The 27,590-nt window shown below is 57.5% G+C and overlaps 1 protein-coding gene across 9 annotated transcripts in view; it reads right to left on the bottom strand.

Moving 5' to 3' along the window:
• Nucleotides 1-703: 703 nt before the first annotated feature.
• SLX9 (SLX9 ribosome biogenesis factor) overlaps nucleotides 704-27,590 on the bottom strand; it is a 28,430-nt gene continuing 1,543 nt past the window's right edge. Inside the window, exons 2-7 of one of the 9 annotated variants that reach the window (XM_033418467.2) lie at nucleotides 23,806-23,914; nucleotides 18,478-18,511; nucleotides 14,216-14,284; nucleotides 7,016-7,151; nucleotides 2,139-2,207; nucleotides 971-1,111 (exon numbers count right to left, since the gene is read on the bottom strand). In XM_033418467.2, coding sequence (XP_033274358.1) covers nucleotides 1,109-1,111; nucleotides 2,139-2,207; nucleotides 7,016-7,151; nucleotides 14,216-14,284; nucleotides 18,478-18,511; nucleotides 23,806-23,914 — 420 coding nt within the window. In that variant the 3' untranslated portion in view covers nucleotides 971-1,108. Of the gene's footprint in view, nucleotides 1,112-2,138; nucleotides 2,208-4,605; nucleotides 4,792-7,015; nucleotides 7,152-14,215; nucleotides 14,285-18,477; nucleotides 18,512-23,805; nucleotides 23,915-27,590 lie in introns of those variants that run through there. The other 8 variants (XM_033418469.2, XR_004480521.2, XM_033418470.2 and 5 more) reach the window with 8 other exon arrangements.

Here is a 27,590-nt window from a genome sequence, read left to right as displayed (position 1 = left end):
ACACCCCTGGTCCGGACACTCTGCCTCCCCTGCGGCCCCTCAGGGGGCTCCTCCTCCAGCCCCCCACTCCCTCCCACGGGCCTGGCCCAGAGCCCCTCCAAGGCCCTGCCGGGTGGGAACCACAGCCCAGGCCCACGAGCCCTGCAAGCCTTCTCCTGCTGTGTGCATTTAAAATGCACACAAAAACCATGGAACCGTTTGTCATTTAATTTTATTACCAGATAGTCCAAGTTCATTCTGCAAAGATTAAAACCACAGACAGGGCTGTGGACGTGGAAGTCCCTCCAGCTCCGAGACCACAGCCAGCAGGCTCCCAGGCTGGCGAGGTCTCTCCCACCCGCCCGCCTGCTTTCACCACCCACCTGCGCCTGCCTGATGTCGGGGAGGGCGGCGTCCCCACACGCTCACAACTTCTCAGGCCACTTTCCGGGGCGAGGCCCGAGTCCGCCGCGGTGGATGGCGGTGCCAGTCTGGCACCGCGCCCCCGTCCTCCCTCCCCCCATCCCCCCCAGCACAGCGGAGGGGAAGCTCCTGGCGTCCGGGCAGAGGTCGGGGGCCCTGACCGAGGGCATCTGGAGAAGGGGGCAGAGCCACGCCCAGCCATGGTCAGCCTGGAGCCACTGGAGCACCAGGAAACTAGAAGGTTTTTCTCTTAAAATAATACACAACGTGCAGTCACTGTTGACAAACTCAGACAAAACAAAAGCGTGAAGAGTGCCCGCCGAGTGGCCGCACCACCTCCTGGGTGGCCGGCACCGAGCTCCACGGACATCCTGGATTCTTCCAGCACCTTTTTTATTGCAAAAATAAACGGGTAGTCACAACGCTACCACGTCAACTGCCTGTCTCACTTCAGTAGACCCGCCTGTGCCGAGGACAGCAGCCCCGTCGCTTAGGGGCTGGTGGAGCAGGGCGACAATGGCAGAGTTGGCCCCCTGGGCACCTCCTCGTGGGCGTCCCCGGAGCTCAGGCACGCCCCGCGCTGCGTCAGGACTGCCCACTGCCCTCCAGCCGCATCTGCTGGGCCAGCTGCCGCCCGATGGCCTGCAGGGGGCTGGCTCTGTAGGCCGGGCTGGCCAGCAGCTCCCGAAACCGCGTCCTTTCCTCCTCACTGAAAGAATGGAGAGCAGAGGTCAGCAAACCCCATGCCCGCAGTGGGGGGCTGGCGATGAGCCGTCAGCACCCCCAGGACCAGCCTCGGCTTGCCAGCCCGCAGGGACACCGGCGAAGGGTGGTCCAGGACCAGGATGAGGGGTGGGGAGTGAGGAAGGCTGTGCGCTGTGAAGCTCTGCTTGGAGTGTCTGGGGGGTGGGGCGGGCCGAGGGGGGTCTGAGGCCCGACAGGGGCTTTGGGCAGGACAGGAGTGGCTGCCGAGGGCCTCCTCGTGGTCACAAAGGCCCCTCATCCCCGACTGTGACGGGAGTGGCTATCAAAGGCAGCAGGTGGCAGGCGCCCTGCACACACGAGGCCTCACGTAAGCGGCACCTCCAGCAGGAACCGGGCACAGGGGCTCCGGGCCCCACGGCGGCCATGGCGATGGGGGTGCTGCAGTGGGCCCGCCCCTCCGCAGCAGAGTCCACTGCGGGGCTGCCACTCTGTGCCTGTCCCTACAACCAGCCGGCCCCCGTCTGGAGCTGCACGGGCCCACAGCCCAGCATGGCCACGGGGGCCTGGCCAGAACCGCAGGGCAGCAGCTCCAGCACAAGCCCACACGAGCCCGTCGTGGCACCATGGTGGGGACGGCCCTGGCCTTGGGCGGGCAAGATGGGGTGGAGGGCCCAGCCGTGCTCTGCCCCCACGGGTATGTGACCGAGGGCAAGGCCAAACCACACTGGGCCCCAGCTTTCCTTGCTGCTAACGGGGAGACTCTGGACTCCACCGGATGACTGACTGCCCGGCCACATGTCCACACACGCAAGAGGCCTAGGATCTGGGGCCCGAGAGTGGCCCCCCAATAGCCAGCAGCTGCTCCCCTCACTGCCCCGGGGGAAGGGGCTTCCTGGCCCCTGGAGTCAGGCTGGGCCCAGAGCTGGCCCTGGCTGAGCTGTCCCCAGCACCCGAGGGACCGGGGTTAGGGGACGCGGCCCGACGCCTGACAGTCCCGGGGGTGGGCCATGCAGAGGCGGGGCCGTACTCACAGGAGCTGGAACCTCTGCGCCGCGCTCATCCGGCTCAGCTGGGCTGCCCGGGGCCTGATGGCCGCTCTGCTGGGGACAGAGAGACGACAGTCAGGAGAGCACGCGCCCACCTGGAACCTCCAGCAGAGCACCTGACTCAGACCACGGTCCATGGTGCACACAGGGCTCTCCTCCCTGGGGGCCTGGGGGCACGTGCGGCCTCACGGCGCCACACGGCAGGAGGGACCCGGCAGGGGCGGGAGGGCCCAGGAAACCAGGAAATCCTGGGTCGACACCTAAGTTTAGTCTCCAGACCGGGAGCCCTCATCGTGTATTCAAGTTTCTTCGTAAGTTATGAATGAAAGGCGTTTCTTGTCTCCTCTCCCCGGGTCCCGGCCGCTCTGGGGGCGCTCCGTCCCACTCCAGGCCAGCCTCGGTCCCAGGACACTGCGGCCCTGTTCGTCCGACCGCTGACACCCTCTGTGTCCACCCGGAAGCAGTCCCCCGCCGACCACCCAGAGCTCCCGGGAGGCCCCACCCTTGCCGAACCGGTGGGCCCGGGCTCCCTTCCCCCAGCCAGCACCCCCAGGAGACAGCCACGCGCTGGGGCATCAGGAGGCCGTGGGCCTCCACCCCCGTCTAGCACAAGGTAAGAAGGCTTCCCACTGCCGAGGGCACCAAGGTGTGAACACACACCCAGGAGTTCCCTCGGGGCCCAGGGTCCAGGTGCGGCCAAGCACAGTGCAGTGGGGGCACGGTTGGGGGGCAAGGAAGGGCAGGACCCTCGCCCGAGCCTCAGGGCACGCCCAGGGCCTGTCAGGCCACTCACAGGGGGAGGCAGGACCCTCCCCAGTGGCATTTTCCACTGTGGACAGATGCAGGCGGGGTGGATTCCCCGAGGCCGCGGGCTTGAAAGGAACTGACCCCCAGCACTCACCCCAGCGGCCCGGGCAAGGGCTTTCACACCCGACGCCGGCCCCGGTCCTGCCCGCCCGCTCTGAAGTCCCCCCGGGGAGGGCCCCAGCTCACTTACGGCGGCCAGGCCTGGCTCTGGCCGCACGGCCGAGTTGGGTGGACAGGGGTAGAGACCTTCCTGCCAGGACCAACTGCAGCTCGGAGCACACTGCCCGCCGCCCAAGTGTCCACGGAGGTACCTGGGCTGGAAGAGGACCCCAGCCCTGGCTGCCCTGGGAGGAACCTCAGGGAAGCTGCCCCACCTCAAAGCCTGTTTCCCCAACTGTAGGACAGGCCAGTGCGTTCCTGACAGGCTCTCTTCGGCCGGCACTGAGCGCCCAGGTGCGCCCAGGTGGCTCCCAGCTTTGAGGCTCTTGTGCCACTCCCTGCCCCTCCCCCTCTGACGTGAAGGAGCCCATGTATCACACCCAGCCCAAGGGGACGGGGGCCTAAAACCAAGCACTAGCGGACGAACCCCAGAGGTCCCAGGGGCCGAGTGAGCCCTGCTGACGTCAGGTCCAGGTTCCATGCGTGAGGCCCTCCACCTTCGCCCGCTACGACCTTCAGGCCGCGGAGGACCGACGTCCTGGGGAGTCTAATCTTCCCTGATGAGCGCGGCCCATTGGCAGTGGCACTGCCCACTCACTGGCTCTGGCCTCAGGGGCCCCGCGTCAGTGCTGGGCAGCGCCCACCCGGAGTGTGGGGAACACCTGGACCCGCTGGGCCCACTCAGAGCCTCGGGCTCTCCCCCCACCACCCTGCAGGGCCACCCAGGTTTGGGACAGGCTGGGAGCAGCCCAGGGCCTCAGTCAGGGTGTCCCAGATGGCAACTGGGGACGGAGGCCTTGCACTCAGGATCTGGGTTCCCAGGCACAAGGCTGCCCCCAACACATTCCACCCAACTCGGATGCCTGGGGGCACGTCCTGAAGTCACCTGTCAGCTGGGCCATTCGTGTAACCTGCTGCTTGTAACAGGCACCCCTGGCGTGAGCTGCCCTGAAGGGCACCGCCTTCTCTCAGCTCCAGGAAACCCTGCCCTTGTGAAGACACAGAAGAGGCCAAACACTTTGTGCAGCAAACATCCCAGGGCTGGGTCTACTCTAGGAGCTGCAAGACTGAGGGTTGATGACATGGGGACCCCAACCTTGTGAATGGGGCTGGGGGCTCCCAGCCAGGTGTCACTTGGCCAGAAGGCCACAGGAATGGAGTGAAGGGACCACAGGCAAACCATGCCGGCCTGCTCGCCCATGCCCCCCAGGGGTGGAGACAGGTGGGGGTCCCTGCACGTCCTGGGCAAGACCTCTGTGCTGCCCCCACAGGGAGGGAAGGCTGGAACGCTCCCGGGCCCTCCCATGGTCTCCTCCCCCGGCTGATTTAATCTGTATTCCTTCTCCGTAATAAACTGTAACTGAGTATAGTGGCCTTTGTGAGAATCATCAAACCTAAGAGTGATCTTGGGGACCCCAGACTTGTGGTCGGCATGAGAAGTGAGGATGGACTCACAGACTGTTCCCCGAATTTCACAGGAACACACCTGGGTCAGGACACACACGCATGTCCCTGCTGTCAGCTGAGAGGGCCTAGAAGAAGCACACCCCAGCCGCGGTCGGCACACCAGCGCCCAGATCTTGGTTTCTCACACCACTTCCAATGGAAGGGAGCCGGGCTCCCTGGAGAAACGCCGACTCTCGGACAGGAGCAGGAAATGCCCGGGATGAGCCTGGAGCACCTCGTGCCAGAGAGGGAGGAAAGTGCTCGGAAACAAAACACAACAGCCTCCACGGATGGGTATGTCGGGGGGACAGCGGAGCCAACCGAAGGAGCTGCCAGGGACCAGAGCTGGAGCCGGTTCAGCAACAGAACAAAGTCGTATTGGATCATGGCCCGAAGTATAAAATAAATACCCACAGGTCCAAACGGACGTAAATGAGTGATTGATAAGGAAACGGGGGAAGAGGGAATCTGCTCTGCGGGAGAATCCACGTGGTTCTGCAGACACTCTGTCCTCAGGGAGGGGAGGGAGCATCCCGCCTCCTTGGGTGCGGGGTGTGCACGGCGACCTCCTTCCAGAGGACAGTGGGGAAGGGGGGAGCAGCTGCACAGCGGAGAGACCTGACAGACACACCTGCACCAGGTGACCAAGGTCAGCGTCCACGGTGTGGGTTACGTGACAGCACGCACCCCGGAGGGGACGTGATGAGACAGGCCCTTCCCCTCTGTGGTCTTCACTGAGGGACGTCCTGAAAAATGCCTGACTGGTCCTCAAAACTGTCAAGGTCATTAAAGACAAGAAGGTTGGGACTTCCCATGTGGCACAGTGGTTAAGAATCTGCCTGCCAATGCAGGGGACATGGGTTCGAGCCCTGCTGTGGGAAGATCCCACATGCCGTGGAGCAACTAAGCCAGTGCACCGCAACTACTGAGCCCACGTGCTACAACTACTGAAGCCCATATGCCTAGAGCCCATGCTCCACAACAAGAGAAGCCACTGCAAGAAGAAGCCCGCGCACCGCAACTAGAGAAAGCCCGCACAGCAAGACCCAACACGGCCATAAATAAATAAATAAATAAATAAATTTATTTATTTAAAAAAAAAAAAGACAAGAAGGTCTGAGAGACTGTCACAGCCCAGAGGAGCTCTGAGGGGACACAATGACTACATGCCATGTGGGGTCCTGGATGCAGTCCTGGGACAGCAGAAGAACACCAAGGAAAACTGAGGAAGTTTGAATCAACTGTGAGCTTTTAGTGAATTATTATTTTAAGCTTATTATTTATAAATCAGTGTTGGTTCCTTAATTGTGACAAACGCACACGCTGATGTAAGACGTCACAGAGAGGAAACCGCGTGCAAGTTGCACTGGAACTGTCCGTATTATCTCCGTCATTTTTCTATTTACATTCAAACTGCCCTAAAATAATGTTTACTTAAACGAACAGCTCCCCAGTGCCAAGAGGCACTAGACAGGGAAACGGTGACCCTGGTCGACCGGAGGCTGGGGCTGGGAGAGCAGCTGGGCCCCCGCAGCCCCACACGGCCCTCCTCGGGCTGCTGGCCGCGGTGTTTACACAGCTCTCTCCCCTCGGGGAGCCCCGAGCACATTTTTCAGATGAGAAAACTAAAAGCAGGGAGAGAGAGGATGCTTGACCGGGTCACATTTTTGTTCAAGAACCAGGAATGGAATGTGCATTTTGGGTTCTGGTTCTGTCGCCAAATCTCAGCTCTGCTGGCCACTCCTTGTCTGGACCTGATGTTCTGGGCGATTCCATCCTGGAACCAGCCTGGACCGACCATCTGGCTCTGCAGCCAAGGGGCCCTGGGCGTGTCCCCTGCCAACCCCGGATCCTTCCTCCTCAGAGGGGAATTCGGTAGGAGAAAGAATTATTTCAAAAAGGCAAAATGAGAGACAACACAGTAAACGACGGTGGTCCAGCAACTGTGACAGAACAGAAAGGCCCTCCAATTGCTGCCCGTTTGTCCTAAAGCTGAGGTCGTGGTCACACCTGCGCTGGCGCCTCCCAGCCAGGCCAGGCGGCCTCACCCTTGCTCGGAAACGGCAGCCCGGGCACAGCAGAGGGACGTGCTCTCCTAAAGCACACAGGACTCAGGGAGGCAGGAAGGGCCCCAAGAGGACGGCAGGTCCTGGGAGGCAGGCAGCAAAGGCAGCAGCTGCGGCTGCCGGGAGACAAGCAGGAGAGCACGGAGCCCGGCAGCGGCCCGGCTGAGCGGCTCTGGCCACGCGGCGGGAGAGCAACAGTGCTGCCCACGTGCCGCCGGGCTCCCGCCCCCGAGGAGGCCCCAGGGCCCCTGGCTCACGGCTGGGCCTGGGACAAGGGTGTCCAAGTCAAGACGGGTCTCTCCGGGGTCAGTGCCCAGCCCACCCACCCACCTGCTCGTCCTCCCGCCCTGGACAAGGCGGCGGCCCCGTGGCCAGGACACTCACCGCTGGCCACCCATCTGCAGCTCCAGCAGCTCGGGCAGGGCGTCTCGCAGGGGCTGCAGGTCCCCTACCACCACCGTGGCCCTGCGCCTCTGCTCCGCCTTGCGCTCCTGCTCCGCCAGCCTTGTGGCTTCGATCTCTGAGGAAGGGGGATAAGGGGTCAGCGAGAGGGGACCCAGGAGGACAAGCGCCCGGCCGCTGCCCTCAGCGACAGAGGGTCCCGACTCCCAGCCCACAGAGCCCGAGCTCGGCCCGGACCCCGGGGGCGGGCTGGCTGCCAGCGGTCTGCTGCCCTGAATCCCGGAGGTGGCTGTCGAATTACAGGCTGATGAGGAGACGGGCTCAGGCGGGGAGCGGCCCCTGGGAAGGCCGGCCGGCTGCGGGGAGAGGGGCGGGCGGAGGGAGGGGCCGCACAGGCAGAGCGGCCGGCCCCTCCCGCTCTGCTTCCCTTGTGCCTCCTAGGGACACGCCCAGGAGGGAAAAAGAGGTCCCCACGGGAGCCGTCAGCAGGCAGGAGGGTCCCCAACAAGGCAACAGGGTGCGAGTGGCCAGGTCCAAAGCGAGAGGAAACATGCACCGCGGGGTCTCGAGGGGGCTCCTGCACTGGTGGGGGGGCCTGGGACAGACCCTGGGGAGGGGGCGGCGCGGCCCGGGCGTCCAGGGTGCCGAGCAGAGGGCAGGGCACGGACGAGCCACCGGGGTGAGGCTGTGGCGGCCGGCAGGGCTGCGGCCTCTACAGAGAAGGGGTTCGGCAGGGCCTGGATGGGGACGTGGCCTCAGGATCTGACTTTCATTTTAAAATACATGTATTTCAAAATTGCTAATAAAACACGTACTCAAATGCATTATTTCCCCAGTGTGGCTCGTGGCAAACACCAGCTCACTAGCTTGTGTGCAGACCTTGCTCCAGGGAAACTGCCTGAATCTGTGACAATTGATTTGCTGATTGTTCTGCATTAGATTCCTTAAAAAAAAAAAAAAAAGGCTCTGCTACTAAAAAGCTTGGAAATGAGGCTCTGATGTGATAGATTTGGGACAATCAGACTGGAGCCTGAGAGGCTCTCCTGCCTCCCAACTGCACGAGGTTTATTGGGCTATAAATAACCAGGCTGCAGACTCTGAATCACATCTAAAAAGGGAACTGAGAGCACCTTCCTGACAAGCAGCCGACAGACGCACAGCCCAGCCGACAGAGGCCTGGAGACGCCAGCAGAGAAGCGCCAGCCGCGGCCCAGGTGGCCCGGCGCGGGGCGTCTCCCTCCCGAGGGGCTGTGAGTCTGCAACCGGTCCTTCAGGCGCTGTGGCCGCCCGGCCACCCCTCGGGGCAGGTGCAGGAGGCGATGGCGGCGGGCACGGCACCCAGAAGGGTGGTGATGACACCAGGCACGGGGCAGGCCAGGAGGACGGGGACCTGGACGGGGGCCCCACGAGCGAGGACAGACTCAGGACAGCCCACCACCGATTATTAGTACAAAGAACATGCGTGCACTCGGCTTGGCCCCGGTCCACCCAAGCCCCAGGAGGTGTATGAGAAGTGAGGGATGTGTAGCGACCCTTAACAGGCATTTCCAAAAGAGAACACTTTCTGGAAACAAGGTGCGTGGGAGGCCTGGCAGGAGCAGCTCGTCCCCAAGCTCGGAGTCCACCCTCGAAGGCCCGCGCCGCCCAGAGAAGCTCGGAAAGGCCACCCGGACAAGCCAAGTCAGGGACACACCCTCCCCCCCAGTTGCACCCAGACTGGGAGAGTCCAGGGGACCCTCAACTCACCCCAAAGAGCTGAGCTCTGGGGACGAAGACCGCCCGTCCTCCCGGGTCCTCCTGCCCTGGGCCCCGGGCCACCCCTCCATGCCAGGGATGTTAGGATGTATAGGGTGACAATTCAGTACTCTCCATGCTGACAGGATAACAATCTACTCAGTACCTCATCAAGCCGGGTGACTCCTCCCAGAGCCCTGGCTCCCAGGAGGGCTGAGGCAGTAGCAGGGGGTCGGGGGGGTTCAGGCAGGGGAAGGGACAGGGTGCCGGCCCGGCGCCCAAGCTGGGGGACCAGGCAAAGCAGGCCCAGCTCACAGGAGGACGGAGGCGAACGCCAGCAAATCAGAGCCAGAGCCTTTTAGGTTCAAAGCGCGCGGGGTCCACCTAGGACGCATCCGAAGCACGTGCAAGGACAGCACAGCACAGGGACACGTGCCGGGTGGCCACTGCAGTTGCTGCTTCAAAGGGAGAGACTACAGTCACCACAGAAGTGCCCGAAGAGTCTGACAGAATTCACTGTCCACTCAGGGTAAAGGTTACAGTGAAACCAAGAACAGAAGGAACTTCCTTAATTTGAGAGAGATCATCTACCAGAAATTCCACATCTTGTGTACATCAGGCAGACTCTCTGATGAAGCAGGCCACAGAAGGGATGGCGGACACCCCCGCCAACCTGGCCAGGCGGCCCCGAGCCCAGGGAGGGCGCGAGCGCGGCTCCCACACCGGCCTCAGGTCTGACGCAGCTCCAACTCCAACAGGGCCTGTAACTGAACCTGGGATCTAATTCCAAACCTTATTTTTTAAAAACACTAAATGTGTAAGAATAGCCAAAACATTTTTGAAAAAGAACAAGAAACAAGAGAGCTGGCCTACCGGATATTAGAGCAAATTATGAAACGAGGGAAATTCCGACAAGGAGGCGTCAGGGAAGTGGGAACTCGAAGAGCAGGCTTTGCGACCAGCCATCCTGGGTAAAGGGGGGGGCGGTCCCTCCCTCCCGCTACTCCTAAAAATTACCTACGCAAGAACTGAATACTACAAATGAGACAATTTCACTGGCATGTGGGATGCTGAACGTGGGAAATTTTTATGGGCTGAAACCTGTGTTTCTACGTGCTGCCCAGGAGGGCAGGCCAGATCCCTGAAGGCCCAGCCATCCTGGTCATTTTCTCCTTGCTTCCTGGCCCACATTTGCTAACCTGTAAGAAACCGAAGGGAAGTTCCTTACAAACAGGGCCCGAAACAGAGCTCGCGTGAGGACCGCCAGCTTGCACCGCCACGGCCTGGGGTTACTGACCCTGAGCAACGCTGGCTCACAGGACACTGACCACGGCCCAGTCCTCAGCCCGTGGAGACTGGGACCAATTCTCACCCCTTCTAGCAACACTGCAAAGGTTCCGGCCACTGCAGTAGGATGAGAAGACGACATAAAACAGAGTTTGAAAAGAAAGTGGTGAAACCGTCTCTATTTTAGTAGCATGATCATTTATGCAGAAAATTCTAAGGAATCTCCAGGATAACTACCAGAACCAACACAATTTTAGCAAGGCCAGAGGATACAAGATTAATAATCATTCATAAGTAATTAATTAATAATATAATAAATAGCAGAAAACCGGAAAATGAAGCTTTTGTGAATTTCATTTATAACAGCTTCAAAAACTGTCAAACAGCAATGAGCTTATCCAAACCCCACAAACCTAAGACCTCTGCTCTGAGAGCCACGAACACTGACGACAGAAACTAAGGAGAACGTAAATAAAAGGGGAGACACCACGCTCATGGATGAAGACCCAATACTGTTAAAATGGCCATTCTCCTGAACTGACCTATAGACTCAGAGCAATCCCTGTCATTGCTATCATAGGTTGTGTTGGTGGTGGTGACGTTCAAGACATTGACAAGCCTGTGATAAAATTCATATGGAAAGGCTATGAACCTGGACCACCCAAAGCAGTCTTGAAACAGAGGACCTGGGACACAGGACTTCCCTTATCTGACGCCAAGGCCTGCTTCACAGCTGCACAATTGAGACAGCCTGGTACTGAGAGGCCATCTGACTTTTCACAAAGACACAAAACTGATGAGGAAAGAAAAGTCTTTACAACAAATTGTGCTGGAACTGGAAAAAAAAAAAAAAAAGAAGAACCTGAACCAGGACTTCACACCACAGACAAACATTAATTCAAGATGGATTACAAACCTAAACGAAAAAGCCAAAACCGCAAAGTTTTTAGAAGAGTAGGATTTATCCGCCTGACTTGGGACTGGGCCATTTTCTTAAACAAGACGCACACTAGCCCCATAAGGAAAAAAGACAAATCAGCCTCCTCAAAATTAAACTTCTGTTCATTAAAAAAAAAACTGTTAAGAAATTAAATAGGCAAGTCCCAGTCTGGGAGAAAATTATTTGCAAAACACACCTGACAAGACTGGTTTCCAGGACGGAGGAACTCCTTGAGCTCAACAATAAAGAGCCCAGCAAGAGCCTCATGAAACAGACCCTGGGCCTCAGAGGGCGCCCCAATGGGCAGCAGCACGTGAAAATGCCCATCCACCATGACAACGGGCACCTCACGCTCAGCAGCTAGGACTGCAGGCACAGACGTGCCGGCACAGCCGCGGAGCAGCCACAACTCTCCCACGTTGCTGGGGGCGTAAACGTACAGCCACAGCAGAGACGTCTGGCGGTTGCTTATAAAACTAAACATACACCTGCCCTATGACCCAGCATTCCATTCCAAGTATTTACCCAAGAGAAATGAAAACATATGTCCACAAAAAGACTTGTAGAGAATGTGCATAGCAGCCTTATTCACAGCAGCTAAAAAGAGAAAACAGACCAGGTGTCCATCCATAGGAAAGTGGACACCAAACGGTACGTCCACATAAAGAAACACTTCTCAGCAACAGAAGGGTGCAGACTACGGCTACACGAAGCACGGACGAGCCCAACGCCAAGCTGAGCAGAAGAACCCAGACACAGAAAGAGCACATCCTACATGACTCCTTTTATACGACGTCCAGAGCAGCAAAACCTAAACTCTGACCTGAAAAAGACCAGATGGCGGCTACCTCGGGGGCAGTCGGGACTGGGGAGGGGCGCGGGGCATTTCTGGGTGATGGTGATGGTCTGCACCCTGAAAGGGATTCTGGTTGTACAGGTGTAGGCATTTGTCATAAATCACTGAACAGCGCACTTAAGATTTGCATTTCACTGCGCGTAAATTTTACCTCAAAATAAAAACTAAAAAGAACCATAAGCAAATATTGAACTCCAGTGGAATTATTTGGGAGAAAGCGTGCTGAAGTCTGTAATTGACTTTGGAACACGTAGCTAAAACATGGGTTGGTGTTTGGATAGACAGATGAACAGACGTGTGATAAAGAAGTGAGGTGCTCATTGTAAAACGTGGATGGTGGGCATAAGGACGCCCACTGTAAAATTCTTCCTACTTTTCCGTACAGAACTTTTCGTAATGAAATACTAAGTAAAATCAACTTCGGAGATGTAGCTAAAGCTATGTTCAGAGGCTGACACACAGCCTTCCATTCCTAAACAAAACATACAAAAATAAATACGTCACTAAAACAAACCTAAAGAAACCAAGAATGGGGTACTAAAAAAACAGAAACTAACAATTTGGAAAACAGAAGAGTAGAAGTGACAACTAAATACAAGAACTCTTGGCATGGAAGAGACAAAATTAACCAGAAATTAGAGAACGGGATACAAATAAAGAATGATAAACAGGGTATTAAATAATGAGAAGCCAACAACTCTGCTAATAAATGTTGAAATCTGATTAGATTAGATGTTTTTATAGGAAAATGAGTGACCAAGATTAACTCAAGTAGATAGAAAAAGACCAACCATCATGGAAGAAAACTTAAACGTCTTCAAAAAATTGTAGCCCATGGGCTTCCCTGGTGGCACAGTGGTTGAGAGTCCACCTGCCGATACAGGGGACATGGGTTCGTGCCCTGGTCCGGGAAGATCCCACATGCCGCGGAGCAGCTGGGCCCGTGAGCCATGGCCGCTGAGCCTGCACGTCCGGAGCCTGTGCTCCGCAACGGGAGAGGCCACAACAGTGAGAGGCCTGCGTACCACGAAAAAAAAAAAAATTGTAGCCCAGGAACGTTCAGGGCCCCAGTGCTCCCGGCCTATTAACTTTTCCAAATCCATTTTACAAAGAATATTTTGCACAACTCCATGCTAGGGACTGTGAAAAAGAAGATGGATGAATGAATCATTTCCTTAAGAAACATCCAAAATGTGAAAGAAAACTTAAAATTAACAACTGTGGAAGAAATTGATAAATTTCTCTAAAAAATTAAAAGCATACAGTTTCTTTAAAACCATCAAAGAAAAAATAATGCAGAGGGCTTCCCTGGTGGCGCAGTGGTTGAGAGTCCGCCTGCCGATGCAGGGGACATGGGTTCGTGCCCCGGTCCAGGAAGATCCCACATGCCGCGGAGCGGCTAGGCCCGTGAGCCATGGCTGCTGAGCCTGCGCGTCTGGAGCCTGTGCTCCGCAACGGGAGAGGCCACAACAGTGAGAGGCCCGCGTACCGCAAAAATAAATAAATAAATAAATAAAATAATGCAAATCATGTTCTGTGTGAGAACATAAAGAAAAAACCATTTCAAATTAATTTTAAAAGTCAGCAAAACACTAAAAAGACAACCGTAAGAAAAAAATTTCAAAACAATCTTCACAAGAAAATCTTTAGAAAAAATCAGATGTTCAGCATCAAGAAATATAAGTATCTTTTCCAAGCAAAATTAATAAGAAGAAATCCACCCCACAGACAGGCGCTCGGAAAGGAGGGAGCCACCAACCCCCGCAGAGCGGAGGCCCGGGGTCCCCGACCCCACCAGGTGGGTGAAGAGCCGCCTCTGTTGGGGACCCTGTACTGTCACACGCCCGGAAGAGGGCCTGGAGGGACACAGGCAGAACCAGAAAGTGGGAAATTTCGTAGGTATCATAAAACACCCGACCCGCACGCACTCCCTTTGCAATGCTTTCCACGGGAGAAGCAGCTTCCTGCGACGTTCCCGGTGGGGGAGGTCGGGGTTGAGGCAAGGCCTTGCGGACACTTGTACAGGTGACAGGGCCAGCCCCTCCCCCCGCGGGGCCGCCTACTTGTCACATCGCAGGCCCCCTCCTCCAGGGCCCCAGACCACCCAAAGCGGGCTCCGAGCCAGCCCGGGACAAGGCCCCACCAGGGACAAGGCCCCACCAGGGATAAGGCCCACCAGGGATAAGGCCCTGCCAGGGACAGGGCCCCGCCAGGGACAGGGCCCCACCAGGGACAAGGCCCCACCAGGGACAGGGCCCCGCCAGGGACAGGGCCCCGCCAGGGACAGGGCCCCTCCAGGGACAGGGCCCCTCCAGGGACAGGGCCCCGCCAGGGACAGGGCCCCGCCAGGGACAGGGGAGCTTACTCTGAAGCCACCTCTCGCGCCTCAGCTTCAGCTTCTCCTTCTTGGGCAAAACAGCCTTGGCCTTGGCACCTGCGGACAGAGAACACAGGGTGAGCAGGACAAAGCCAGGAGCCCAAGGTGTGCACACAGGTGTAGCTATTCAGGGTGCCCGGCCACCACGCCTGGCCCCGGCTGCGGGACACCAGGCCCCCCAGGCAGGGCCGCAGCACGCCAGGCAGAGCGACTCCAGGCTGCCCCGCTCGCTGGGCCTTAGCTGGTTTCCCCAGAGGTAACGCGGCTTAAGCCCAGGCCACGTTCCACCCGGGGCGCATTCTGTACAGGGTCCGACTGTCCCGCAGATTCCCGAGCTGGTACAACACACCCACGGCGTCTAAGGAGAAACAGCGCAGAGACGAGCTCCGTCAGGGCGGCGCTCCTGGTCAGCTGGACTCGTCAGTTCAGGATCCCCTGTAAACGCCCGTAACCCGTGACTCCCACGGGGATCTAACCCCTTTCCCAAGAGTCAGATCCCACACGCTGCGGCTGTGCCTGGAGCTGGCCTGCTTTCCTCCCCACTCACCCCGACCTCTCAGCCCAGCAGGAAGGGGAGGCGCAGGGCCGTCAGTCACCCTGTGCCAGGTCGGCGGGCTGCGGGCGGGTGTGCAGGAGGGTGACGGGAGGGAGGGGCTGCATGGCAGGCGCCCTGCAGGCGTCAGCGGCCGTGGGACTGTGGGTGAGGGAGGGGATGTCCCCGGGCCAGCGCGGGGCCCAACTGCCACTGGGGTGAGGGCAGCATGTCTGGGGCAGGAGCCTTAGCAAGGGCAGCAGCGGCAGGAGGCAGCAGAGGCGCCTCACACGGGAGCCTCGCACCCGCCCTCAGAGATCCAGGGAGAAGTCTTCTCTGCCTTGCTCCTGATTCTGAAATAATTTCAAAAGAAAAAAGAGTCTACGACCCGCAGAGACTGACAGAACCGTAAGCGCATGCGGCATCTGAACGAGCGGCAGGCTGGCACGCAGGTCGGGACCCTCCCCGCGCCACCCAGGACCCCTGCCCAGCAGCCCAGGAAATGGGACCCGGCACGCTGACCCTGTGAGGCCCAGGGGACTGGGAAGCTTCAGTCTCGCGGAGGCTGCAAGCCCGAGAACAGGGGAGCCTCCGGCCCAGGGCGGCCAACAGACGCTGCCCCCAGGGGCACGGGAGGGAACAAGCGGGAACGGGCACTGCGGGGCCAGGGCACCTCAGGTCTGCTCGCCTCAGCATCCCACCAGGGACCCCGAGGGCATCTGGAAGCTCCAAAAGCCCAACGAGCCCAACCCCCAAGGGCTGGCAAAGCCCTTCAATGGGACAGTGAGGGGCAGCGGGCCAGGTGGACCAGCCTTAAGAAGGAGGCGGTATCTGGGCAGGGCCACCACGTCCCCAGGGCTGCGGTCAGGGCTGCGTGAGGGCAGCACGGCTGCCCGGGGCGGTGCTCTATCCTGTCTCTGGACATCTCCAGGGCTGCAGAAGGACACGGATGTCCAGCCAAGGGAAGAGGGCCTGGCTCCACAGTGGCTTTAATGGAAGTTTTCAGACTCACAGGAGAGAGGGCCCTGTGAAGAACCCTGAGTGTCCTGACCGCACCCACCCGACCCTGGCACTTCAAGCCAACCCTAGATGGGCCAGCGCCCACCCTCCGGACTCTGGGACAGCAGGCACAGGTAAGTCCCCAGGTGTCTGAGCCAGCCCTGTGGAAGGGTCCCGCCTGCGGACGTGCTGCCGTGCACCGAGTGCAAGTGCCCGACACACAGTGAGGCCAAACAACGGAAACGTCAGCGCTTGGAGCACAGAAAAGTGTTTTGCAGGGCCGAGCAAGGAGACGGGTGGTTTGTGCTCAAAAGACCCCAAACTGCCTGAAAGGCTTCCGCAAAGCATTCTTAAAGGCCCCGTGACAGAGGCGGGTGGCAGGGCATGTGATCAGCTCGTGCACAGCTCTCTGACTGGTTGATGGTGAGGTAACAGGCTGGTTAACATGGGGCACCAGAAGGTCTGGGGGCTACGTGCTCAGGGTCATCAAGTAGTTAATTTCTTCCACTTAGTGGTGGTTTTTAGCACCTGAAAAACTCAGGAAATATGCTCAAGGTACTATTACCTGGGCACTTCAGAAAGGAGCTACGGCAGAGGATGTGCGAGAGGGGTCTGCCCACCCCCCCAAGGCCCCAATGGGTCCCGCTCGATTACAGACACACCCCGTGAGAACGGGCCATCCAGGCTGGACGGGGGACACTCAGGGGGACGCTGGCCAGCACCAAGGAGGAAGCGGCACCATGTCGAGCCTGTCCCGTCCACTCCCTCCTGAAGCCTGCGTATCACTTCTCTCCATCCCAGCACCAAGCCCCCTCGGACTCAGCCCGGGACAGGCCAAAGACCACAGTGTCCCCCCTCAGAGGAAGGTTCTGGAATGGCAGGAGAGGAGAGGACAGAGCAGGTGCTCAGGCCGCCCCACCTGGTGACAGGGGAGGAGCACCTGCCGGTGACCAGGCCTGGCCTCACCGACCTGAGAACACAGCTCCAGAAATCGCCACCCCCACGCAGGCGGCTCGGGGCGGCCCCTGTCCCTCCTAGTGGCCAGGAGGGCCTCCTGGCCAGTGTGTGGAGCACAGGACAGAGGCACTCCGTGCACCTCGTGGGAGACAACCAGGGCTAACAGCAGGCCAACGTCCCCCCAGCGGGGCCCCAGCTTCGCTGAGCTGCCCACGTGAGGGGGCCCGTCTAGACAAGGAGCAGCCTGCGGCCCCTTCCCGGGCAGCATCAGCCCCCCCAGGTCAGGGAGCACCTGCGCACCGGGATGGGCCACAGACACACAGTCCACGTGGGGACACCGGAAGAGCTTTCACTTGTAATGTCGCTTCTCTCTCTTCTACAACGTGCACATCCTGCTTTTTCAACTATGAAATCTTGTATTTTACAGAAGTAATTTTAGCAGGAGGCTGGTCCCTAACTTCAAAGTTTCCGCCAGCGGTGCGCTGCACTGCAAGGAGGGGCCTCGTGGCCATTCAGTGTGGACGACTCGGCATCCACCCAGGCACTGGCTCAGCTGCCGTGGAGCCAGGAGCTCAGACAGGAGCCCAGAGCTACCGCGGAGCACAGGCCAGTAGAGCGCCTGCCCTGCCAGCGCCGCACGCAAGCGCTCCCAGGGTCTGGACCCTGGCCCACCTGAGGCCTCCTGCACCCATAACCCGAACGCCAGCAGCACAGCACAGCTGGGGCAGGGTACACAACACACCCATCGTGTCACAGCTCCGAGGGTCAGTGTGAGCCACGGCAGGGTACATGCCCCACCTGTCATGCTGTCGCTGGCCAGTGCCCAGGGTAGACTCAGGCGGGCCAGTGTTCACTCGTGTCTGCCCTCAGAAGAATGAAGGGGGCCCACCAGGGTGGGCCAGGCAGCTACTCTGCGGGACTGAGGGCCCAAGGTCCCACCTGTCAGTGGGAGGAGGACCACACCCCACTCTATAGCCAGGCCACTGGGGTGCCACGAAGGGGAGATGGTAACACCGGGAGCAGAGGCCCAGGCTGAGGCTCCGAGAGGGAAGCGCCGAGAGAGGCCCTGGAGCTGGGCAGGGAGGCCCCGTGTCCGCAGGGACGCTCCAGCCACTGGCAGGGGACACGGGGGGCTTCTGGGCCACTCCCATCGCCCACGCTGAGCCCAGTATCCCGGCGGGCATAGGCACTTAGCAAACGTTCCCCACACTACGTGGACTTCGCTTTTGCCCACAAAGACACCTCCTAAGGCCACCTGGCCTCCCCCGACGCAAGAATTCAGCCACCCCAGACTTCCTGGTGGCGCAGTGGTTGGGAGTCCGCCTGCTGATGCAGGGGACGCGGGTTCGTGCCCCGGTCTGGGAAGATCCCACATGCCGCGGAGTGGCTGCCCCCGTGGGCCATGGCGTCCGGGTCCTGTGCTCCGCAGCGGGAGGGGCCGCGGCGGTGAGGGGCCCACGTACCCCCCAAAAAAAAAAGAATTCAGCCATCCCTGCACTGGCACTGGTGGGACGGGCATGGGGGCTCTCACTGTTCAGCCCATCACGGGGAAGTGGGGCAGCGGGCGGAGGGCCAGTGTTATGATGTGATTTCTTTTGTGTTATAATTCCTACTCATCCCGTGTAACAAACATGTGAGCTGTGAAGACACGTTAGATGGTTCAAAATGGAGCCACAGTGGCCAATGTGGACCTCCGTGTCAGCTGTTCTGAAACGTCCGCTGCAGGACCGCGAGTGTCTTAGTGATGAACTGAGAGCATTACCTTAGATGAGAAGTTTGATGGGGCACGTACGTCACTGAAACAGAAGAAACAGCTGATAAAGCCCAGACCCCCTTCCTGGGACAAACGCTGTTCCTTGAAGAGACCCCTGAGCCCAGCGACTGGAACCGACTCCACGCTGCCGAGAGCTGTTCCAGAGGCGCTGCCCGAGGGGACCTGCTGCCGGCTAAGATGCCGCCTCCTGCCCGAAGACTCCGGCAGTGGTCTGGCACCTCTCCTCTCTGACCACCTGTGTCCTGTGCTGTGCGCCATAAGCCGAGTGACCGTCCACCTCCACCCCCGCGACTCTGACCTGCCCTTCCTGCTGGGCCCTGCAACAAAACAGCAGAAGAACTGGGGTGCAGGGCACGCTGCGGGACACTGGGGTCCCTGTGCACCCAGCTCCTCGGCACCTTGGGCCCATCCACACACGCCTCCTCATAAGGCCACGCTGCGGCCAAATCCCCTGCACTTCCCGCCAGCCGAGAGCCCGTCCAGAGCTGGGAAGAGGCGCTGGGAAACACCCCGTCCTGCAAGCAGGAGAAGCGGCCCGAGGGCCCCAACCCTTCGCTCTCCAAACCCAGCAGGTAGGCTCCTCCGTGCCCTTCCCTGCTTCCGTCTGTCCAAAAGAACGGGCTCAACGCAGGCAGAGCAAGGTGAGAAGAGCCCAGCAGTGGGGCCCTTCCTGTCCCCCAGCTGCCAGCAGGCCCAGAGCAGGGGCCCATGCCTTCCATCCTCTGGTCGAGCACACAGAGCTCAGGCCCCGCTAGTCAAGCTGGCCCTGGAGACAGTGGGCACCCCTCCCAGGGCCTCCCCGCACGGTCAGGAGGCAAGCGCCCGGGCAGCACGTGGGGTGCTCAGAGCCTGCGGCCACAGAAGACGGCGGGCACCACGCACCACGGCCAAGACCAGGAAGGCATCCTCCAGCCCCCAGCCCCGCAAATGCCGCTTCCCACCGGAGACCTCCAGGACTCCCCTCAGTGGCCTCAAGAGGCCAGAGAGGCCAAGGGGAGAGTGAACCACCCGTGGCCAAAGTGGGTCTCCACGGAGCAGCAGCTCCCTCCAGGCCTTGACCTTCCTGTTCCTGTTACACTCGGGCCGGATGGACATGAGTAAAGCTTAGTAGAGCTCTAAGTGGATTATTCTGTCACAGCCCTGGCATCACAGCCCTGGCACCATAGCCCAGGCGTCACAGCCCTGGGGTGACAGCCCCGGCGTCACAGACCTGACCTGAAAGGCGGGGCAAGTCCCTCAATGGGAAGCTGCATCAGAAGTCCCTAAAGACAGCCTCTGGGAAGCGCTCGGTCCGCCTGCACCCCAAGGTCAGCCCTCCCAAGCCTCCTCTCCTCCTCCAGGCAGGACCCGCTCCAGGTCTGGGCTCAGCCTGGAGACGCAGGGACGCAGCTCTGCTGCCCTCTGCTGAGCACCTGCCTCGGAGGAAACCGAGTTCCGGAGGAAACCGCAGCGGTTGGCCAACGGGGGGAAGCTCAGGCCGCAGGGAAAGGGAAGGTCAGGGCAGAGCTCTCTGCCTGGGTGGGGGAAGGGGGCGTCTCAGCAGCGCAGCCCACAGGACATGAAGGCGGGTGACCCCCAAGGCCAAGTCCCTCCACTGGGGCCTCGAGGCCTGCTTGTCCACTCACCACAGTCTCCTCCCCAACCTCTTCCACCCAGAGCCCCCGCAGACGCGCTGCCACTGCCACGTCCTCCCTCCTGTCCTTCTGCTCCTGTGTCCCTAAGCAAGCCCGTCCTCCACCCACTCACGTTCCCGTTTGAGTCCAGGGGCCAGGACTGCCCAGCCCAGGGTACAGGCGAACGACTGGCAACAGCGCAGGTGCTTTACCTGAGCACGGAGTGGGCTTGTTTCCCGCAGCACCACAGCACAGAGAACACAGAACTGGAGGGCGGTGCTCTGTGCGGGGCAGGATGCGGGAGCCCAGGGGCCGCCCCGCCCTCCACCCGCCCTCCAGTCCGGATGCGGAGGAGCTGAGGCTGCTCCCTTGCAGGTGCAGATCTGTGGGCCGCGGGCCCAAGCCTCAGGGCGAATCTGAGTTCTGCTGCTGGTGGGGGGCGGGGAGGCCCATCACTGCAGAGCCCAGTGGTCCCCCCACAGGAAACTCAGGGCCCCTGCCTGGAATCAGAAGGAAAACTGGGGGGCAGACCTGGTCCCAAAGGCTCCCGGAGGAAGCTAAAGAGATGCCACCAGCAAGCCCCACCCTCCCGCCCCCCACCCCCCCGGGGTCGACCAGGCCCCACTGCGTCCAGGCTGCAGGGCAGGGTGTGAGCGCCGGTCTGCACTGGGAGGGGAGTCCAGCAGACGTGCGTCCACCCCGGGGCGGGGAGCGGGGGGGACCCACAACCAGGCTCCTCTGGGACCACATGGACCACACAGGCACAGTGGCCAGGGACGCGGGGAGCAGTGCTATTTGCGCCTCAGCCCAGGGCAAGGACGTGCTCATCCAGGCAGACAGCGCCCTCGCCGTCACGGCCCAGCAGGTCACTGAGCAGAGCTGAGTCACGGGATGCCACTTTCCACATGACCTGCCTCTGCCCCGGGCCACCGGTCCCAGCTCAAACCCGGGGGAGCCACAAGGCCCATAGCCCAAGAGATCCAGGGCACTGGCCAATCAGGAGGCAGGTCTGAGGAACCCCAAAACGCAAGCGCAGCTGGAGAGGGAGGCGTGGGTGTGGTGAAAGACACCTGCCACCGGGAACCAGCAGGGCGCCTCAGCCAGCAGAGGGCCTCGCTCAACGGGACACGTGGCCGATTACTCCTCCAGCATCACCGGGCACTTACGGAAGCCAGGCCCAGGTGCCGTTCCCCACTTTCCACGTTTACTGACTCATCTGAACCCCAAAGCAGGCGGCACTGAGGACGCAAGGACCAGTATCACCCCGTTACAGGTGAGCAGCCAGGGGCCAGAGAGCCAAGTGCCCCGCCCAAGCCCCCAGCTGCGGCTCCGGAGCACACGCCCCACAACCACCATGGCCCACCCACTCCCTCCAGTCCCCGGGGACTCTGCCAGCCGCAAGGCCACAGAGCTCACAGCAGCCAGCGCTCTGCGCCCCAGAGCCCGGGCCCTCTCCTTCTGTAAATTTTCTTTAATTTTCTGTATATTATGACACTCTGACATCCTTAATAAAAACAAAACAAAACACCTTTCTGGCTGCAGAGAGACTGCTTTCTGCGGGCTTTGATGAGCCGTTTCCTGAGCTGCTCTCTCTCCTGGTCACAGCCCACAGACCACCTCAGAAAAGAAAATAAACCCTTCCTTCCTCCTCTCCCTGTCCCCCTCCACACCCTGTGGTTTTCAGGCTACACTACCCAGATTTTAAGCGCCCCCTCTGACGGGAAGTGACGTCTGCTCTTTCTGGTTGGCCATGCTCTCCGGGCAGCCAATGCTGTGGGAGGCGGCCTGGAACTTTGTAAAACCCCTCAGATTTAGCACGAAGGCTCAGGGGTAACTGAGGTCTGCCTGCCGCACACTGAGGCAGTCCCGCAGATCAGGACCGCAAGGGCTGATCAGGAGATCTGGATGACAGCCCATCACAGCTCAGGACCGAGAGGAGATGGGGGCTTCTATGCTCCTGCAGCCGCGAGGCAGGACCCACTAGGCCCTGGGCCAGTGTCCTGAACCTGGCAGCATCGGAGACCCCTGGAGGGGGTGTGAAAACAAGGTTCCGCAGGTCTGGGATGGGACCCCAGGGATGCTGGTGCTGGCCAGAAAAGCCATCAAAACTGCCCGGTACACAAACCGTAAGAGGACCGATGAACACACAGAAAGCTGTTTGATCACGTGGGTCACCAAGGGGACCTGAGAGGCCATGGCTCCGGCCCCCCAGGCACACCCTGCCCGCCCAAACGAAGGCAAGTCCCTGCGGCACCCGCCATGGGAAAGCACTCAGGCAGGTCACGCAGCCAGAGCAGCAGTGTGCTCTGCGGAATCATCCCCAGAAACAGCAGGAGAGCCTGAGGCCGGGAATACGGCACCCACACACACCACTTTGGATGTCAGCATCACTGTGGGCTGGAGGCAAACAGAATCCGCAGGTGCAGAAAGAAGCCATCCAGAACTGCCCTATCTGACTAAAACCAGAAAATTCCGAAATGAGAGCCACCACGCATTCCCTCTTCCGAGGAAGTCTCATGGCCACGAGGACACCAGAGCCGGCGCCACATGGACCCGCGTGAACCTTCCTCTATGTATTCACCACCACCCCAAAGTTTGCCCTCGGAAGCCCACAGCATCACTGCTCTTCGCTAAGATGCTACAGAGACCCAAGTCCTCACCACCACTTTGAGTTACTCATCACTGAGGTTTCTCCCATGTGATGTGACCTGCACACAGTAGTAGTTTGTTCTTCTCTTGTTAATCTCTGTTAGTCTAATTTGCAGGGTCCTAGCCAAGAACCTAGAAGGGTAGAGGGGAGAAGGTTTCCCTCCCTACAGCTTCAACATACAAGGAATGGCAAGGAGATTCCGATAATCTCCCCAGTGAAATAAAAAAAAATCCAAAGCAGTGATGCAAACAACATGACCTCCTGAGAGATGCCTGATGTAAGCCATACCTGTGAGATAACTACAGCTTACAACCGCAACAGCTGTTTACAAACTTAGATGGAAACCCTAGAAGCCCTGCCCCGGAGGCCAGGGTGCTCCCCACAGGGCTACAGACGCTTCTGTTCTCAACGGCTCATCTGTAAATGTGCAGCTCACGTGTGCGGCATGAAGCTTCTCTCCAGGAAGTGGTGGCGGTGTGGCCACCCAGGGCAGGAGAGCCGCTCCTCTCCTCCAGGAGCAGCCCAGACGGGACGCTGGAGCTAGGAACACCACAAAGCCCCAAGTGGGGGAGGTGCAGGAGGAAAGGAGACCTCCCCCACGTGATAAGCACGCGAAGGAAAAGGGGAGCGGGGGCTGCCACGCACCCTTGTTCCCCCCTGGTTCTGACTGAGGCAAGCACGAGGATGGGAGACTCTTTTACTTCGTTTATCTAAATAAGGAATTACCACTGATCTGTTGAGGTGTGATAATGGCCTTGTAGGCGTGTTTACGTCTTTTTTTCTAAGAGCTCTTAAAAATACTTACTAAAGAATTCTTGAGGGAAATGCTGTTTGTTTCAAAATAACCCAGTACTGTGTGTGCTGAAAACAGAGGATGGGCACATGGACTGTCTTATACCATCTCCTGCTTAGCACATCCTTAAAATTTTCCACTAATAAAACAAATCTCTTCGAAGTGCACAGGCGCACCTGCAGTCTGCTCTGACCCGTGCCCGCGAGCAGGTGGAAGCGGGCCTGGCGCCCACCCCTGAGGTCCGTCCTGCCTGCTCTTACCTCTCCTGACGGAGGCGCTGCTCCTCGCGTCCACGTCCAGCTTCTGCACCAAGGCGCTGGGGTCTATCGTGGTCCCGGCAAACACACTGGCATTCATGAAGGCCCACTCCTGAAATGGAAACAGAGGAGACCTAAGACCTGCTTCAGAGTGGCTTCAGAGACCCCTCGGCGAGGGCCGGACCCCGGCTTTTCCAGAGCGGGAGCTGGAGAGGAGCCCGAGGCCACCCCAGCTCAGACCCCAGAGCTCTCAAGCCACATCCTTTCTGCAGCCTCAGTTCACCACCCAGGCCTGGATCCTGGTTGCGGGACCCTTTGAGACCAGATGCAGGACCAGTAATGATTATGAATTACACCCTCAACACTCAGGAGCCCTTGTGAGAGGAGCCAGGTTTCCCCCCAAACCTCCCACCTTCCTACTGTCCCTCCCGTTTCACAGCCACTGTTCCATCTCAGCAATCTCACTGTCTCCCAGCCCCATTCATCCCACATCAAGATTTCAAAATCCTCCAGGTCACCCTGCCCATCACACTGTGCTAACCCAGACCCCGTCTCCCAGGCCTGGCCGGCTCACTCGGGTCCAAGCTCCAGGACAGGGGCCTTGGAAGGGGCGTCAATAACACGGGGGCGTAGGCACAACCTCTGAGCAGACGCTGGCCGGGCAGCAGGCCGCCCTGGCCCGGGGGGCAGCTTCCAGGAAGCGGCTGGCAGGCTGGAGGTGGTGTGAGCTGAAGGCTGCACTGGCTCAGGAGTGGCCAGACAGAACGGCAAAGCCACTAGTCCCTGTGAAGGCGGGTCAAAACGTCAGCTCCCTGAACTATGAGAGCAGTCTCCCAGCCACACACACGTATCCAGTGGTAAAGGGCAGAGATCTCTGTGGCCACGGGGGCTTAAGCACAGTCGGACCAGTAAGAGGCTTGTGCTGACCCAGGCTGCCAGGCTGAAAGATAAAGACAAGAAGAAACAGGAGCAGGGAGATGGGAGGCCGCGCACTGGCAGAGAGCGGACCCTGAGTCACACGGCAGCCCGGAGCCAGGCCAGTGAGCAATAACTACCAGGTACACAGCACCAAGCCCCCGCAGCGCCACCATGCGCTGCCTAAGACATCCGGTTTTCAACAACAACAGAGCGGGGCCTGTGCAAAGAAACCGGGGAGCAAGACCCAGGCAACAGAAGCTGCTTCTGAGGGGCCCACGTGTTGGACTTGGCAACAGCCTCAGAGCGGCCACTGCAAATGTGCTGAGGACTAAAAGAGACCCTGTGTAAAGAACTGCAGGAAAGTATGCTGACGACATCTCACCAAACAGAGAACGTCAGGAAAGAGACAGAAGTCATTCAAAAATGGAAGTCTTAAATATGCTACCAGGATATACTGCACAACACAGGAAATACAGCCAATGTTTTACAGTAACTATAAATGGAATATAACCTTTAAAATTGCGAATCACTATGTGGTACACCTGTAACTTATATAACATTGTACATCAACTATATCTCAATTTTTTAAAAACAGAAAAAAATAAAATTACAGCAATCAATTCAGTGGCATTGGCATAAGGATATACAAACAGATCAACAGAACATATTAGTGTCCATAAATGGACCCACACATATATGGTCAATTGATTTTTGACAAAAGTTCCAAGATAATTTAATGGAGAACTCCAATAAATTATGTGGAAACAAAATGATATTTATATGGGGAAAAAATGATTCTCAACTCCTACTGCATACCGTAACAAAATATATATATGTTTTTTGTAATATATATTTTAATAATATATATATAAGTAAATAAAATTCTGGAGTAAAAAAGTACATTAATCAAAACGAAGAATTTCACTACAGAGATTCAAAAGTAAATCTAAGCTGGCAGAGGAAAATAATCAGTGAATACGAAGAAAGATCAATAGAAATTGTACCATATGAAGAAAAGACGGAAAAAGAACAGAGCTTCACAGAAAAAAATGAATAGAAATAACCTTACACAACAGCCTTGCAGAAGAACAAATAGAGCCTCAGAGCACCATTCAGCGTGCCAACCTATGTACATGTAACGGAAGCACCAGAAGAAGAGAGACAGAACAGGGCAGAAAAAGTATTCGAAGAAATTATGTCTGAACACTTGCCAAAGCTGATGGAAAACCCTAACCTATACATCCAAACTCAAGGAACTTCAAGTAGGATAAACAAACTCCAAACAGAACAAGCACAGAGATCTACACCAAGACACATCATAGTCAAAACGTTTAAAGGCAAAGAGAAAATCTTGAAAGCAGCAAAAAATGACTCATCACATACAAGGGAACCCCAATAAGATTAACAGCTGACTTCTCATGAGAAGCAATGGAGGCCAGAAGGCAGTGGGATAACATAAAAGTGGTGAAAGACTATAGTCAACCAAGAATTTTATATCCAGCAAAACTATCCTTCAAAGATGAAGGTAAAATAAAGACAGTCCCAGATGAACTAAAGTTGAGAGAGTCTCTTGCTAGTAGACCTGCCTTATAAGAAATACTAATAAAGTTTTTTAGGTTGAAAGCAAATGATACCAGCTTGCATACATAACAATAACAGCACAACAAGGGGATAAGAGGGAATGGAGTTAAACAGTAGTGAAGATTCCATCTTTCACTTGAATTAAGATGTAAATACTGATGTACATCGTGAGCCCTATGTCAACCAGCAAAGGACATCCACTGACGAAAAGTCTCTCCATGACCAAACTCTGCTCAGACTCCCCTGAGCTTTTCAACTAAACCTTGACTTTTCACAACACCAAAAGCACAAGCAACAAGAGAAAACAAGATAAACTGGACCTCATCAAAATTAAAAACTTTGTGCTTCCAAGGACAATATCAAGAAAGTAAAAAGGCAACCCATAGAAGTGAAAACACATTTGCAAACCATATATATCTGATAAGGGTTTACTATCTAGAATATATAAAGAACTCTGACAATTCAACAAAAAGACAATCAACATAATTTTTAAATGGGCAAAGGACTTGAATAGACATTTCTCCAAAGATATACAGTCAACAAGCCCATGAAAAAAATCCTCAACATTATTCATTAGCCCTTTGGGAAATGCAAATCAAAACAATGAAATATCACCTCACATCCAGCAGGATGGCTATAATCAAAAAGACAGATGACGGGGCTTCCCTGGTGGCGCAGTGGTTGAGAGTCCGCCTGCCGATGCAGAGGACACGGGTTCGTGCCCCGGTCCGGGAAGATCCCACATGCCGCAGAGCGGCTGGGCCTGTGAGCCATGGCCGCTGAGCCTGCGCGTCCGGAGCCTGTGCTCCGCAATGGGAGAGGCCACAGCAGTGAGAGGCCCGCGTACCGCAAAAAAAAAAAAAAAAAAAGACAGATGATAACAAGTGTTGGTGAGGATGTGGAGAAATTGGAACCCTCATTTATTGCTGGTGGGACTCTAAGATGGTGCAGCCATTGTGGAAAGTAATCTGGCAATTCCTCAAAAAGTTCAACATAGAGTTCCATACATCCTAGCAATTCCACTCCATGCATCCACAGAAAAATGTGTACACAGCAGTATTATCATGACAGCCAAAAATTTGAAACAACCTAACTATCCAACTTACGAGTGGATAAATAAAATGTGACATAGTCTGGTATACCCATACAATGGAGTATTTTTCAGCCATGAAAAGAATAAAGCCAACAAAGAAATGGATGCTACAAAAATAGTACTACAAGGATGAACTGCAAAAGCATGCCCAGTGAAAGAACCCTGACACAAAAGGCCACGTATCGTATAACTCCAT

This window comes from Orcinus orca, chromosome 5, assembly GCF_937001465.1.
Source record: "Orcinus orca chromosome 5, mOrcOrc1.1, whole genome shotgun sequence".
Lineage (NCBI taxonomy): Eukaryota > Metazoa > Chordata > Mammalia > Artiodactyla > Delphinidae > Orcinus > Orcinus orca.
This window is presented reverse-complemented; position numbering and strand designations above follow the sequence as displayed.